This window comes from Plecotus auritus (assembly GCF_963455305.1).
Source record: "Plecotus auritus genome assembly, chromosome: 9".
NCBI lineage: Eukaryota > Metazoa > Chordata > Mammalia > Chiroptera > Vespertilionidae > Plecotus > Plecotus auritus.
In genome coordinates this window covers 42,466,621-42,480,995 of record NC_137783.1, presented here as the reverse complement: position 1 = coordinate 42,480,995, position 14,375 = coordinate 42,466,621, and the positions used below count along the sequence as shown (strand labels likewise).

At 43.4% G+C, this 14,375-nt stretch overlaps 1 protein-coding gene and 1 pseudogene across 5 annotated transcripts in view; one reads left to right on the top strand and one right to left on the bottom strand.

The window, feature by feature from the left end:
• Nucleotides 1-2,374, top strand: part of DNAJC12 (DnaJ heat shock protein family (Hsp40) member C12) — a 59,844-nt gene extending 57,470 nt beyond the window's left edge. For all 4 annotated transcript variants that reach the window (XM_080687958.1, XM_080687961.1, XM_080687959.1 and 1 more), the window contains one exon: nt 1,731-2,374. In XM_080687958.1, the coding sequence (XP_080544084.1) occupies nt 1,731-1,825 (95 nt within the window). In that variant the 3' untranslated portion in view covers nt 1,826-2,374. The remainder of the gene's footprint in view (nt 1-1,730) is intronic.
• A 4,253-nt stretch (nt 2,375-6,627) lies between these two features.
• On the bottom strand, nt 6,628-10,132 carry LOC308257814 (ubiquitin domain-containing protein 2-like; annotated as a pseudogene). Its single transcript has 3 exons — nt 10,128-10,132; nt 8,971-9,122; nt 6,628-7,261 (listed from the first exon to the last, which is right to left on the bottom strand). The product of its transcript is annotated as a ubiquitin domain-containing protein 2-like (transcript).
• Nucleotides 10,133-14,375: the final 4,243 nt, after the last annotated feature.

Sequence of the window (14,375 nt, the reverse complement as noted above, 5' to 3'; positions counted from 1 at the left end):
TTTAGATAATCATTTAAATATCAATTGAAACATATTTTATTTTTCTGTAACCTGTGTTTTCATTAGCAATATTATAAACAACAAAAAATGACAAAAGGCATACTTACTACAGAAAAATAAGAAAATATAGATAAGCAGAAAAGGGAATTAAAAAATGAAAATTACATCTATTACATCTATTCCAACTATCTAGGGATAACTACTGTTAACATTTAGGGGTAATTCCTTATAGACTTTAAACATTTTTTATAGAAATACCCATGTAAATAAGAAATTTAAAAATGAGTCTGGCTGTTGTGGTTCAGTGGTTGAGTGTCAACCTATGAACCAGGAGATTGTGGTTTGATATCCAGTCAGGGCACATGCCCAGGTTGCTGGCTTGATCCCCAGTAGGGGGTGTGCAGGAGGCAGTCAGTTGATTAGTCTCTCTCATCATTGATGTTTCTATCTCTCTCCCTCTCCCTTCTTCTCTCTGAAATCAATAAAAACATATTTTTAAAAAATGAGATCACACTATCTGTTTTCTAACTACCTGTCACAGCAATATGTTATGAGCATTTTTATGTGACTGTAAATATTAAAAAACTGTTAATGACTACATCACAGCCTTTTAACCAGCTTTCTATTGCTGAATACTTGGAATTTTTAAAAAATGTTTTATTGATTTTTAGAGAGGAAAGGACAGGGAGAGAGATTGGCTATCTCCTGCATGCCCCCTCCTGGAGATTGAGCCTGCAACTCAGGCATGTGCCCTGACTGGAATCAAACTGGTGACCTAGGGATGCATGGAGATGATACTCAACCAGCAGAGCCACACAGGCCAGGGCTGTTTCTTTATTTTTGAAAACATTTATAAAAGGTATCATGTTGAACATCTTATAGATAAAACCCTTGAGCCAAAACCGGTTTGGCTCAGTGGATAGAGCGTCGGCTTGCGGACTCAAGGGTCCCAGGTTCGATTCCGGTCAAGGGCATGTACCTTGGTTGCGGGCACGTCCCCAGTGGGGGGCGTGCAAGAGGCAGCTGATCGATGTTTCTCTCTCATCGATGTTTCTAACTCTCTATCCCTCCTATCCCTTCCGCTCTGTAAAAAAATCAATAAAAATATATTTAAAAAAAAAACAAAAAAAAAACCCTTGAGCACATCCATGATTATTTCCTTAAGATAAATTTTCAGAAGTAGAATTGTTAGGTTAAATGTTTATGCATTTTCATCAGTTTGATAAATATTGCAAGTTTCCTACCCAGAATAGTTTTGTCAGTTTACACTTTCTCTAGTAGAGGGAAAATGACCTTTTATCTAATTTTCAACAAAGTTGTTTATTAGTCTAAAAAAATAAATCATACTATCATGGAATACATTATTTGTATTTCTGGAATCCTTTACCATTGACCTTTTATTTTTGGCAGCTGTTTGAAAGTTGTTTCCAATTTCTTTGCAGGTGAATTGTCAAAATTATCACCACTGGAGGCATTATAAATGTCCTTTTATTATTAAATTTAAGAATGTGAGATCCTCTCATCCATATAAAATAAGTCCTGTTCACAAGAATTTAACATCCTGCCTAAGTTAATCAGTTTCTGTAAGATATTAATAATTCATCCCAAAGACTAACCCTTACATTTCACTTATTGCAGTGAAATCTCACCAGCAAGCTGTTTTACTATTACAAGCTTGACTTCTTTGTTCCTACCTCTGATTTAAAAATCTTCTCTTCTCTCCTTCAAAGGTTTTTCAGATGTGAACAGCTGGCACCTTCGTTTCCGCTGGGCTGGGGATGCTCCTTCAGAGCTCCTGAGGAAATTCAGAAACTATGAAATATGAAATGTCCCTGCTCAGTAGGAGGGAGAGCGAGTGAGCAAGACCACCCCCTGTGCTGCCAACATGCAGTCTTTGTTCAAATCTTTAAAATGTCATGTTTATATGTCATGTTTGTGAATCTCTGAGTACCGATTGATTCCTCCACCCTTTAACCCATTTTCACAATGTTTTTTAAATGAGAGAAATTTCAGAAGACAAGTTTCTTTTAATATTAGAACAAATTAAGCCTCTTAGATCCAGAGTGGATTGTATTATATGTGTTTTCCTATAAATGTTATTTAGAGAAATCCATTTTAAAATCAGTCTCTGTATTTAAATATTTCATTGATATATGATGATCTCTATTAGTACTGGATGTATAAGAAATGTTTTCTGACTCTGGACTTAAATTGAAATGTGAAAGTACTTGTCTAAACCATATAGAATGAAATAAATAATTTTCCCAAAATTCATAATGAATGTATAATTCAGCTGTTTTTTGGAAAATAATCTGAATAGGTATTTGTACTTTAATTTCAATAATTGTAAATTTAAAAGGTTATTAATTTGAGGAAACACATTCCTACCAGATTTCTTTTGTTATATAGCGAGTGATCAGAAATTTATTTTCTTACAGTTTGAAGGCTAGAAGTCCAAGATCAAGGTGTCTGCCGGTTTGATTTCTTCTGAGGCCTCTCTCCTTGGTTTGCAGGTGGCTGCTTTTTCACTGTGTCCCCACATGGCCTTTCTCTGTGCATGTATATCCCTGGTGTTTCTACTTCTTGTAAGGACATCGGTCATATTGGATAAGGGCCCCAACCTAACAGCCTTCTTTTAACTTAATCATCTCTTTAAAGACCTTATCTTCAAAAAAGGTTACATTCTGAGGTACTGGGAGTTGGGACATCAATATTTGAATTTAGGCCCTGGCTGGGTAGCTCAGCTGGTTGAAGTAATATGCTAGTTAGACCGGATGTCCTTCTGGACGACCTTCCGGACAAAGCCAGGGCTGCGAGGGAAGCCTGGGTCCCAGGTGCCTGCCAGCGGCCGGAGGGAAGCCTGGGTGCCGGGTGCCAGAGGGAAGCTGATGCCAGCAGCTGAGGGAAGGAAGGCCTACTCATGCACGAATTTCGTGCATCGGGCCTCTAGTTCAGTGGTCGGCAAACTCATTAGTCAACAGAGCCAAATATCAACAGTACAACGATTGAAACTTCTTTTGAGAGCCAAATTTTTTAAACTTAAACTTCTTTTAACGCCACTTCTTCAAAATAGACTCGCTCAGGCCGTGGTATTTTGTGGAAGAGCCACACTCAAGGGGCCAAAGAGCCGCATGTTGCTCGCGAGCCACAGTTTGCCAACCACGGCTCTAGTTCTTACTATATAATTGCACCCCCTTGTTCATAATAATAGTAAGTCTTGTGATAATCAACAGAATTATGGCCTCCTTCCCTCCTCAATCCCTTTCCCCCAATTCTGTCTCAGAGGCACTGATTTTTGCATATATTTCCATAGCTATGCTATGCATTACACATATAGATGTGTTTCTGTTCTGAGAGAGAGGGAGAAACATTCATGTGAGAGTGGAACTTCAATCGGCTGCTTCCTGCACTTCCACTGACCTGTATTGATCCTGAAATCTGGGCATGTGCCCTGACTGGGAATCGAACCATCAACCTCTTGGTACATGAATGACACCCAACCAACTGAGCCACACCAGCCAGGGCTCTGTTCTTTTCTTTATATAAATGGTAGCGTACTATTCACATGGCTGCACACCTTCAATTTATTCAGTTAATCCTGGAGATTTTTTCCATTTTTAAATATATTTTATTGATTTTTTTACAGAGAGGAAGGGAGAGGGATAGAGAGTTAGAAACATCGATGAGAGAGAAACATTGATCAGCTGCCTCCTGCACACCCCCCCCCTGGGGATGCACCCGCAACCAAGGTACATGCCCTTGACTGGAATCGAACCTGGGACCCTTCAGTCTGCAGTCCGATGCTCTATCCACTGAGCCAAACTGGTTGGCATGCATATTTTCCCATTTTTAGTATATGAGTGCTACTTTATTCTTTTTATCTGCTTCATGGGATTCCATTGTGTGGATGAACCAAAATTTAACTTGTCCTCTATTGATGCTTTTCAAGGTTATTTACAGCTTTTATTCCTGACCACAAGAAACACTGTAATGAATAGCTTTATACATATATTTCTTGTATGGGAAGTATACTTGTAGGATAAATAACCTAGTACTGGAGTGGATCAAACAGTATATACATAAGGTGTCCCCCCTGAAAGGTATACATATACTTTGAACAGTTATAAAGGCAGTGCTTATTAAAATATCTTTCATTTTCAAAATGGAGCTATCAGCTGTTAAAGTATATACATTTTGGGGGGACACCCTGTATATGTGCATTTGATTATCATGTTCTTAAACAAATAGATGCAGGTTTCAGAGATCTGGATTGGAAAACCTAGAAAATAGTGCTCGTTCATTGGGATTCTTGCCTTTACGTTTTTTCACTCTAGGCTAGACTTTGTTGAGTGGCTTGTTTGGCATTGTACTATGGAACAATTTCCCCAGCACCTCCCCTAACTCCTGATACCAGGGAGTGCCCATGATATAAAGCAATAATAAAACCAGAATATGCTTTTTTCCCCTGGTACCTTTCACAGACACAGGAAGAGAACAGGGTGTTGTTGTGTTGTGTTTTTTTTTTTTTCCTTCCCGCATTTCCCCCCCGCCCCCCCTCAGTGTTATGGCTTCTTGCCTTTTGGGTGTCCTGAAATGTTGAAAAACAATTCTGAAACAGTTTTGTTCTTTTACATTAAAGGGCAACTCAACGGCAACTTTGAAAAACCTAGGCAGAATTCACCATTTCCTAGGATCCTAAATAGTTTCCAGTCCCCAGTGGATATATCCCAGCCTGTCAAAAATATGCCCTTTAATGAACAGATTAGAAATGCAGAAATGACTTTGCAGATATTTTCTTATAAAGAGAGAGCTGGATAAAGGGAAGATAAGATTGTTTTCCTGCTTATGAATTTTCATATCCTTTCTGTGCCCAGATCTGATGGTGGTTACCAGATCAATCACAGCAGCAAGTGTGGATGACTAATGCAGTTATTGAAAGGGTCTTTAATTTCCTGGAGGCAAACACCATTACCCGCCATCTCCATATCATAGACGGAGAGATGCCAGGACTCCTGGGGAGTCAGTGTTGGAAGAAATTATAAAACTGATGCAATTACTGAGAAAATGATGAGATGTGTCATGATGAAAGGCTTCAATTCCCTTCAATTTCAGGTTTCGTGATATGCATCAGTGTGGCTGTGTTTTCCACTATTATTACTTCTCGGCTTTCTGTGTCATCTCACCCTCACTGTGGGAGAATATTTTGCATCAGGCTGCACATTCTCATCCTTTCCCTTCCCTCCCAGGCTGTTTCATTTCTTCCAGTGTTTTTGCTTTGCTGATTTCTTATATTAATTAGCTGCCAAGAGGGAATGTTTCCAGAGTGGAATCTAGGTTAGGTGTGTGGAGAACTAGATCTTCCTCTGGTTCTAACCTACTGTGGGACTTAGGGAAAATCCAGTTTCTTCCAGGTGTGGCCAGAAGTAAGAATCTCCCTTTTGTAGAACACAGCTTGACCCAAGACCAGGTCTGGAGTGGCCTGGTTAGGGCCCCCAGCGTGAGCCGGGCCAGTGTGGGAACTAATGGGGAATGTGTAGTCTGAGGTAGCAGTGAAGGGTTAGTGAGACAGGGAAAGCAGAGAGAGAGGATGTGTCTTTTTTCTCATTCTTTCTCATAACTCTTCCTCTCTTAATGTTCTTTTTAAAGAAAAGGGCAGAGATAAAAAGGGAGAGATTACAATTAAGTAGGTATATTTATATACACCAGCTCCAAACACCTCAATGATCTATTTACATTCATCTGAGTTTGATGCCATTCTTGATAGCATCCCACCTCTGAAGACAATGGGGATTTGTCCTCAGAATAAAGTATATTAAATATAAATAAACCATATTAAATACTTTCTAGCTTGTCAGACCATTAGGGACGGCTCCAAAACAGGGTCTAATGATAAAAAAATAACTCATACCTTTAACAGTTTTCAAAGCATTTGCTCACAAATTTTTTTTTTAATCCTTACCCAAGGGTATTTTTTTCCATTGATTTCTAGAGAGAGTGGAAGGGAGGGATGAGGGGAAAAGAGAGAAACATTGATGTGAGAGAGACTTATGGATTGGTTAGCTCCTACAGGGACCCCTTCCGGGGCTGAGGAACCTGCAACCGTGGTACTGGTACTTGCCCTTGATCAGGAATTGAATCTGCGACCTTTCCGTCCACGGGCCGACACTCTAACCACTGAGCAAACTGGCCAGGGCATTTTCACACAAATCTTTTTTTAAATTTTTTTATTGATGATTTTTGGAAGTTATAGTTTATTTATTTTTATAAAAACTCTGTATTCACAAGGTGCTTGGTGCTGTTCATTGATGCAATGTTCTATGTACAGTCCAAATCATTTAAATACAGCCATTACATAGTTGTTGAGTGTTTTAAAATAAATGGTTATCTATTTCTAACTGCCCCTCAAATTAGAAATTGTAATTACATGAGTCTCAAATGCTAGCTCTTTGTGTTTTATTAATTATTTTTGTTGGTCTCCATCACAGATGGGATTTTTCACTGGTAATTCCTCAGAACTAAATCCATTATACAGAATTCAGAGCAGTGAAAATAAATTTCATGCCATAGAGTAGGAAACAACAATACAAAGGAGCGGGAGGGATCTGGGGACCAGCCAATAGGGCCAGATCAGTTCTCAGCTGGTGTTGGGTTTTGCAAAGGCTGGCTCATTATAACCTGTACAACATAGTCCTTTGGGGTCTTCAGCTCTTCTAACTTCATTTTGTCGGTGAGAGGTCTGCCAGAAAAGAACCACCGCTGACTGCTCGGTTCCACTCCCTCTGCTGCGTGGAGCCGCCTCTTCATGTGGTACGCTGTGTCTGTGCTGCGGACTACAAGTTGGAGGTCTTTGCCAGTGGAAAGGCGCAAACGGAGCTGACATTCATATCCAGAATTAGGAGGTGGCTCAGGAATATCTAGAGTCTCTATGTCACTCTTTTCCTCTATCATGTTGATAGGTGGTGCCAGGCAATAGACTGGGAAGCTGATATCTGTTTCCCAGTTCATCGTAGCACTCTGTAAGTGAACCATGTGGTAACGTTATGTTTGCACCATCAATGATTGCTTGTGCCAGTTCATGATCATTGCTCTCAAAAGCATGTGCTGCAGCCTTCAAGGCATCCCCAATCTCTTTACGGTGCAGTATCCCAAAATTCATCCCTTTTGCTGTGCAGCTGTCCATCTGTCATGGGATAATCGCTTTTCCATTTTGGTTTCTCCTTTTTCAAAGGCTGGTTGCGACCTAAAGCAACCGTGGCCAGGGCTCAGCCAGCTTCACACAAATCTTTTTTTAAAAAAATGTATTTTATTGATATTTTACAGAGAGGAAGGGAGAGGGATAGAGAGCTAGAAACATCAATGAGAGAGAAACATCGATCAGCTGCCTCCTGCACACCCCCCACTGGGGATGTGCCCGCAATCAAGGTACATGCCCTTGACCGGAATTGAACCCCGGGACCCTTCAGTCCGTAGGCCAACGCTCTATCCACTGAGCCAAACCGGTTTCGGCAACACAAATCTTATTTGAACCTTCCAACTAATCTAATTTGGTTGAGAATTTGTAGTTTTGATATATTCTAAAAACGATAAAATGAAAAGCATTATATATATATTAAACTATTGGTTCTCAACTTTGAAACCACTTGGGGAAGATGCCTGAGTCCCACCCGGGAGGTTCTGATGTAATGGGTCTGGGTGTCCCTTCCTGTTGGGATTTGACAACTCCAGGGTAATTCTAACTTGCTTCTCAGGGTGAGGACCACGGTGGCTTCAACAGGTATAGGTTGTAGGTGAAATGGTTAATGTCTTGATGGTTCTACCCACATACGGTATAGGAGACCCGAGCTCTCCCTTCTGTGAGAAGCTATTTCTGGGGGTCCCCATGACCCCAGGGGCACTCCATTTGGGCTTCCAACAGGTCTATGAGCTGTAGCCACACTCTGCCTCGCTGGGCTCTCCCTGGTCTTCACCTCTAGCCCGAGGCCACTTGGAGCGCCCCCTGCAGGACGTCGAGCACCTGTGACCGGAGGAAGGCCGCCTCTGGGCCTGTAGCTTTCCTAGTCACCAGGCTTGAATAGTTTCTCAGAGGCTGGGACTCGCCCTGTGTTTTTCCTTGAGTCCACCTGTCTTCACACACTGGCCGGAAGAAAGGCACCAGCAGGAGTTTGCAGTATAGAAAGAAAAAATAGTTAATATTGACTTGGTCAATGTGGAGCTGGGGAGCTTGAGCAGGTTTCAGATTATATAGGACAGTGGTCGGCAAACTCATTAGTCAACAGAGCCAAATATCAACAGTACAACGATCGAAATTCCTTTTGAGAACCAAATTTTTAAAACTTAAACTTCTTCTAACGCCACTTCTTCTAAATAGAGTCGCCCAGGTCGTGGTATTTTGTGGAAGAGCCACACTCAAGGGGCCAAAGAGCCGCATGTGGCTCACGAGCCGCGGTTTGCTGACCACTGAAGGGCAAACATCAGAAGACAAGTGGGTTAGGGGTTCTGGGTGGGTTAGGCGGGCAGGGTTGTGCTGGGAGCTGATTGGTCCGAGTTGAGGTAAGAGTAATAAATCATTTCTTCTGGTCTTGGGGACAACTCTGAGGACAGGTGAGGTCTTTTCTGGCCCCTCTATCTGGTCTCATGGGAAAGTAGCCAGGGGGTCTGTCCACCTTGGGGTTCGGGAACTGAGACATAACATGTTCTCTTTAGCCTGCCAGAGGTCAAACTGTGTGACCATGAGTCAGGTGCTGGCTGCTGTCTTCCGCGGTCTGGGGGGTTGCTGATGATCTGGGGGTAAGGCTAGGTCTCTGAGAGGTATATATACATGCATAGAGAGAGGAATATGATTTCTAGAGCTAGGCTTTAAAACCAAATTTAATCAAAGTCATAAGGACCCTAGGTTTCACAAGTGGTTACAGATCCTGACTGCCCGGAGTACAGACTTGGCTTTCTCCCACCTTCCTTCTCCTCTCTTACCGTGGCCTTCCCAGCTGAGGAGAAAGGAGCACGTGAGCAGACGAGTGACAAAGGTTCCGCGGGTGTTTGTGGAGAGGGAGGGCGATGTGTCTCTACCAGTAGCAGCTAGCTGAAAATGCTCATCAGTGCTCAGACAATAAAAAAGTGTGGCCCTGAAAAGTTTAGAAACAGAAGCTTATCATTGTTGTCCCCAGATAAGAATAAAAGAGAAATGGTGAACTGTGTTACCTTAGGCTTCTCGGAGCCCATGACCTCTCTTGTACATTTTACCAGGAAATGAAACAAACCCAGACTGGCCTGGTTTTCATTCTCTTCTGTTCTAAATTCTAGGGATCAGAGAGTGTATACGTTAAGGCAAGGACACTCCACTGGCAAACACCCATGGTCATGTCACCTACGGTGTAATGTGTGCAGGGAAGAGGGTGGCTCTGGAGATAGCACCTGCCACCAGTGTCACCTTAGGCAAGTTCATTAACCTCCCATTGCCTGTTTCCTCGTCAGTAAAATGGGATAGTAATTACTTGATGTAGGACACAAATATTAACTACCAGAGGCCCAGTGCATGAATTCGTGTATGGGTGGGGTCCGGCCCCAATCGGGGCAGATTGGGGCCGGGCCTGTCAGAAGGAGGAGACAGCGGGAGGTTGGCTGGCTGGCCCACCCTGATCGGGGCCCTGATCAGGGCCAGGTCAGCTGGGGAGAAGGGCCATGGGCGATTGGCCAGTGGGCCCCATCCCCAACTGGGGTTGGGGGGCGATTGGGGATGGGTCTGGCTGCGGCGAGGGGCTGTGAGAGGTGGGCTGGCCAGCCCTACCCCCAAATGGGGTGGGGGGGTGGCGATTGTGGGCGGAGCTGGCTGGGGGGGCTGCAGGTCAATTGGGGTGGTGGCGGTCCACTGGGGATGGGGCCGGCCAGGGGGAGGGTTTGCAGGTGGTTGGCTGGCCAGCCCTGACCCCTTTTGGGGTAGGGGGGGCAATTAGGGGTGGGGCTGGCCAGGGGGAGGGGCTGTGGGCTGATCGGGGTGGGAGAGGCTGATCAGGGGTGGGGCTGGCTGGGGGGAGGGGCCACAGGAGGTTGGTTGGCCGACCCCACCCCCTGATTGGGCAGGTTCGCTGGCTGTAGTGGGTGTCATAGCGACTGGTTGTTCTGGTTGTTACCGCATTCCGGTCAGTGGCTTTTTATATATATAGATTAATAGTAGCAGTTGGGAAAGAAAATCAGAGAATGACTAAAACTATTTTTTCCTCCAACATCTTCCCATTCTCTAGAACGGTGCTCCAGCACCCAGGACCTTGTTACAAATGCAAACTACTGGGCCCCACCTTGGACCTATTGAGTCAGCGTCTGTGAGGGTAGGGCCCAGGAATATGTTTGGCATCTCCCTGATTTATGCTAAGGTTTGAGCAGCACTGCTGTGGAATCTTGCTCCCTAAAGTGTGGTCCAAAGCCCAGAATCATCAGCATCACCTGGGGACTTATTAGACATGTAGAATCTCGTACCCCACTCTGGATCTGTAAAATACAATGCATTTTGACAAGATCCCCAGGCATTTCCATGCACACCACATCTTGAGAAACACTGCCCTAAATTAAAATTAAATGACTGTAAGTGAAATAACAGTAGAAATACACCTCCTCAGTCACACTTGTCCTATTTCAAGTGCTCAAAAGCCTCACATGGACGGTGTAGATTGCAGAATATTCCCACTATCTTAGAAAGGTGTATTGGCGGGTGCAGAGCTAGGATAATTGTTACTATTCCTCTTGTTATTTTTGTAGCCACAGAGCATCTAGATGGAGCATTGGCTGGGACAAGGGTGATGAACTCTAAAGTTTAAAAGAGTCAGGCAGGTGAAGTAAATGAATGAAGTAGGTCAGTTATAAGTGAACCAAGAGCACAAGCACAATGGTAAGTGGCCGGTGACATTCACCTTCCATGTTGGGCCTGCAATAGGGAGTACTGGGGACTGTGGTAACCTGGGAAAAGCAGCTTCAGACCCAGCCAATGGTTATCATGGAGAATGCTAACCCAGGCTAGGCTAGACCTATTTTTGTTTAAGAAGCTAGAAATCTGGATTTTAATGATTCTTAAAATTTGATTACTACATTGAAAATTTTAAAAATGCTGTGCTGGCCAAAGAAACATTTCTGGAAGCCTGATTTGCCCTTGGTGTTGTGACCTAAAAAATCAAGCTCGCCAAGGTCAGTTGTTTGCCTCGTGTATATCTTTCTCTCGCCCTTGACGGGAATCAAAGCTGCGGCTCTGTGGTGTGCAGGCTGATGCTCTCACCACTGAGAACACTGGCCAGGGCTTCCTTTCTTCCATTTCATCTTTTCCTTTCAATCTCATCTTTGCTTTCCCTTTTCTTCCCCCCCCCCCCCGGTTTCTTTCTTCTCTAATACTTATTTATTTATGCAGTAAACTTTTATTGAATGTTCTCTCTGTGCCACAAACTGCTTAGGGACTCAGGATACAAAGATGAACTACCAGTGCCCCTCCCCTCAAAGAGCCCACAGTTCACGGGGAGACTCAGACATGAATACAAATAACGACATTGGCATTTCTGTTGTGCTGTGGTAGAAGTATGTCCAAAAGGAGTAAGTCACCTTTGAGGGGGAGGGTCAGGGAGGTCTTCACACATGTGTAGATATCTGAGCGGGCTTTTGAAAGATGTGTAGGGTTCTTCAGGCTGAAGGGCAGGGATAGGAGTAGGAGAGGGTATTTTTAGTGGAAGGAACAGCTTGGAGATTTGACAGCGAGTGATGCATTTGGAAAGAAAAAGTTCTCAGTGACTGGCGTATAAAGTATATAAAGTTATTTACCAGACCTCTGTATTCTGTTTTTTTTAAAAAATATTTTTTTTATTGATTTCAGAGAGGAAGGGTGAGGGAGAGAGAGATAGAAACATCAATGATGAGAGAGATAATTGATCGGCACGCCCCACCCTGGGGATCACATATGGTAAAAATTCAGAGAACGAGAGAAGCCATCTGTCTGCATCTGTTTTAACTCTTAACCCCGGGCTCCACCAGGTGCTGCTCTTCTATTTCCTATTTGGGGATCAGTCTCTGAGAGCATCCCTCTCCCCACCTAGGGCTGCCTTCTCATGGTGCTGACAATGGTTATGCATTTGGTACAATGCCCAAACCTGCTAACTAAATTGCATGCCCAGAGTAGATTTTTTTTTAGAAAATATATATATATATATTTTTAAAATATATTTTATTGATATTTTACAGAGAGGAAGGGAGAAGGATAGAGAGCTAGAAACATCGATGAGAGAGAAACATCGATCAGCTGCCTCCTGCACACTCCCCTACTGGGGATGTGCCCGCAACCAGGGCACATGCCCTTGACTGGAATCGAACCCGGGACCCTTCAGTCCGCAGGCCGACGCTCTATCCACCGAGCCAAACCGGTTAGGGCTAGAAAATATATTTTATTGATTTTTTTACAGAGAGGAAGAGAGAGCTAGAAACATCCATGAGAGAGAAACATCGATCACCTGCCTCCTGCACACCCCCTACTGGGGATGTGCCAGCAACCAAGGTACATGCCCTTGACCAGAATCAAACCTCGGACCCTTCAGTTCGCAGGCCAACTCTCTATCCACTGAGCCAAACCAGTTAGGGCCAGAGTAGATTTTTTTTTATTTTTGTGTGAGTGTGTGTGAAAAGTTTTGTGCGACTGGTTTCAGAGAGAAAGCAAGAAAGTGACACAGCACTATGGGTGTTTAAGAAGGACTTGAGAGAAGGACTGTATATTCAAGGAAGGCGTCAGAGCTGCAGACGTGCATGTACAGGTGAAGCCCTGAAGTAAAATGGGCCAGGAAAAGCACTTTAAACACATGCAGTGAGGTGGCATGAGATCTTTCCGTAGGAGCAATTCCACTTCTGGATAAAGGAGAATTTCACAATGCAAAGTTACCATGTGGAAAAAGTGTAAATCTGATGTTTAATAATTTTAGCAGAGTGACACATCAAAACTTTGGCATTTTGTTCAACTAGCCTTACAAAAAGCCTTTCTTTTTAAGGTGATTTCTAAGATCTTTTCTATTCTAAACGTCTATGCTCACGTGAGTAGAGTTTTTCTATTATTTTTAAAAACTATCCAAAGTAGGTCTTACTTATAGTAAAAATTGATAGAAGATATGACAAGGAAATGCAAAGATTTCCCCCGCCCCCCGCAGTATATTCACATTGTCTCTTAAAAAAGGCTCTTCAAAATCTATAATCTTGAGTCACCATTCCTCAGATTGCCACCAGATGGCAGCCTTGGCCTAATAGTAGAAGAAGGGTTTGCCCCCAGAGCATTTGCTAGTTGTGATGTTGCAAAAAGACTCCAGATTTGGTGGTGGTTTCTTTGCCTCTGCATCTCCGCAGTGTGCTCAGCTAGTGTCTTTGTCTGTCCATCACAGACATTTCATGAATAAGACCCAGAGGGGCCCGAAGAAATCTCAACCCAGTGGAAATATCAGGGGGAACACTTTGTAGATGACTGTCTAACCACTATGCTTGTACACCTGAGACTGATACCAAATAATATTGAGTGTAAACTGTAAAAAAAAAAAAAAAAAAAAAAAAAAGACATTTTACCCCAGCAATTCTGCAAGCTGCTCAGGCCAGTTCACTGAGGGCAATGCTGTGTGGAAAAAAAATACTTTTGTACACAAAGGACTGTTTTAAAAAAAAAAAATCAGAAACTTTGTGGTCAGAGGTAGGATTGATGTGGAAGCTTAAAGGTATATTGTAGAAGGTCAGGAAATAGGGATTAGGAAGGTATGACAACACTGAAAATGTACTTAAATATCACGAAGTGATGTTATAATGAATTAAGTGTCGATATGTTGCTGGAGAAATTAGTGGGCCAGATTTCCCAGACACCAGTGGGAGTGGGCTTCTTGGGGTACTGCTGAAATGAGCACTTTTCGAGTGCCCACGGGAGAACGAGAGGTGGTAGAAGGCTTTATTTGCATGGAGTTAATTCCTCGGGTTGTAAAGTCCTTTGTCTTGTCTATAAACTATATATATAGTTTAATATACAGTTACATATAGAACAGGGAGGAATATGCCACAGTGAAGAGGGCATCATCTCCTCTTCAACCCATTCTCTGCCCTGTCCCCAGCTGTGTTGGCTGACTGGTTGAGTTTGGCCAAGGTGTGTGTGTGTGGCGGGGAGGGGCAGTGAGAAGGCAGAGGGAGGGAGAAGAGTGAGGAGGTGCAGGCCCTCCCTGCAGGGGTCCTCTAGCATGTGTGTCCCTAAAGGAAGGTCACTGCTCCTCCTCAGAACTCTCTTTGTCTGCGTTCTGGGGGAGTGGGGGGAGGCGCCCAGCCCCTCTTGAGGGTGGTGACACCCCCTTGTTGCTCCCTGTGGTTTCTCTACAGCCTCTCCATACCTTGGTAAT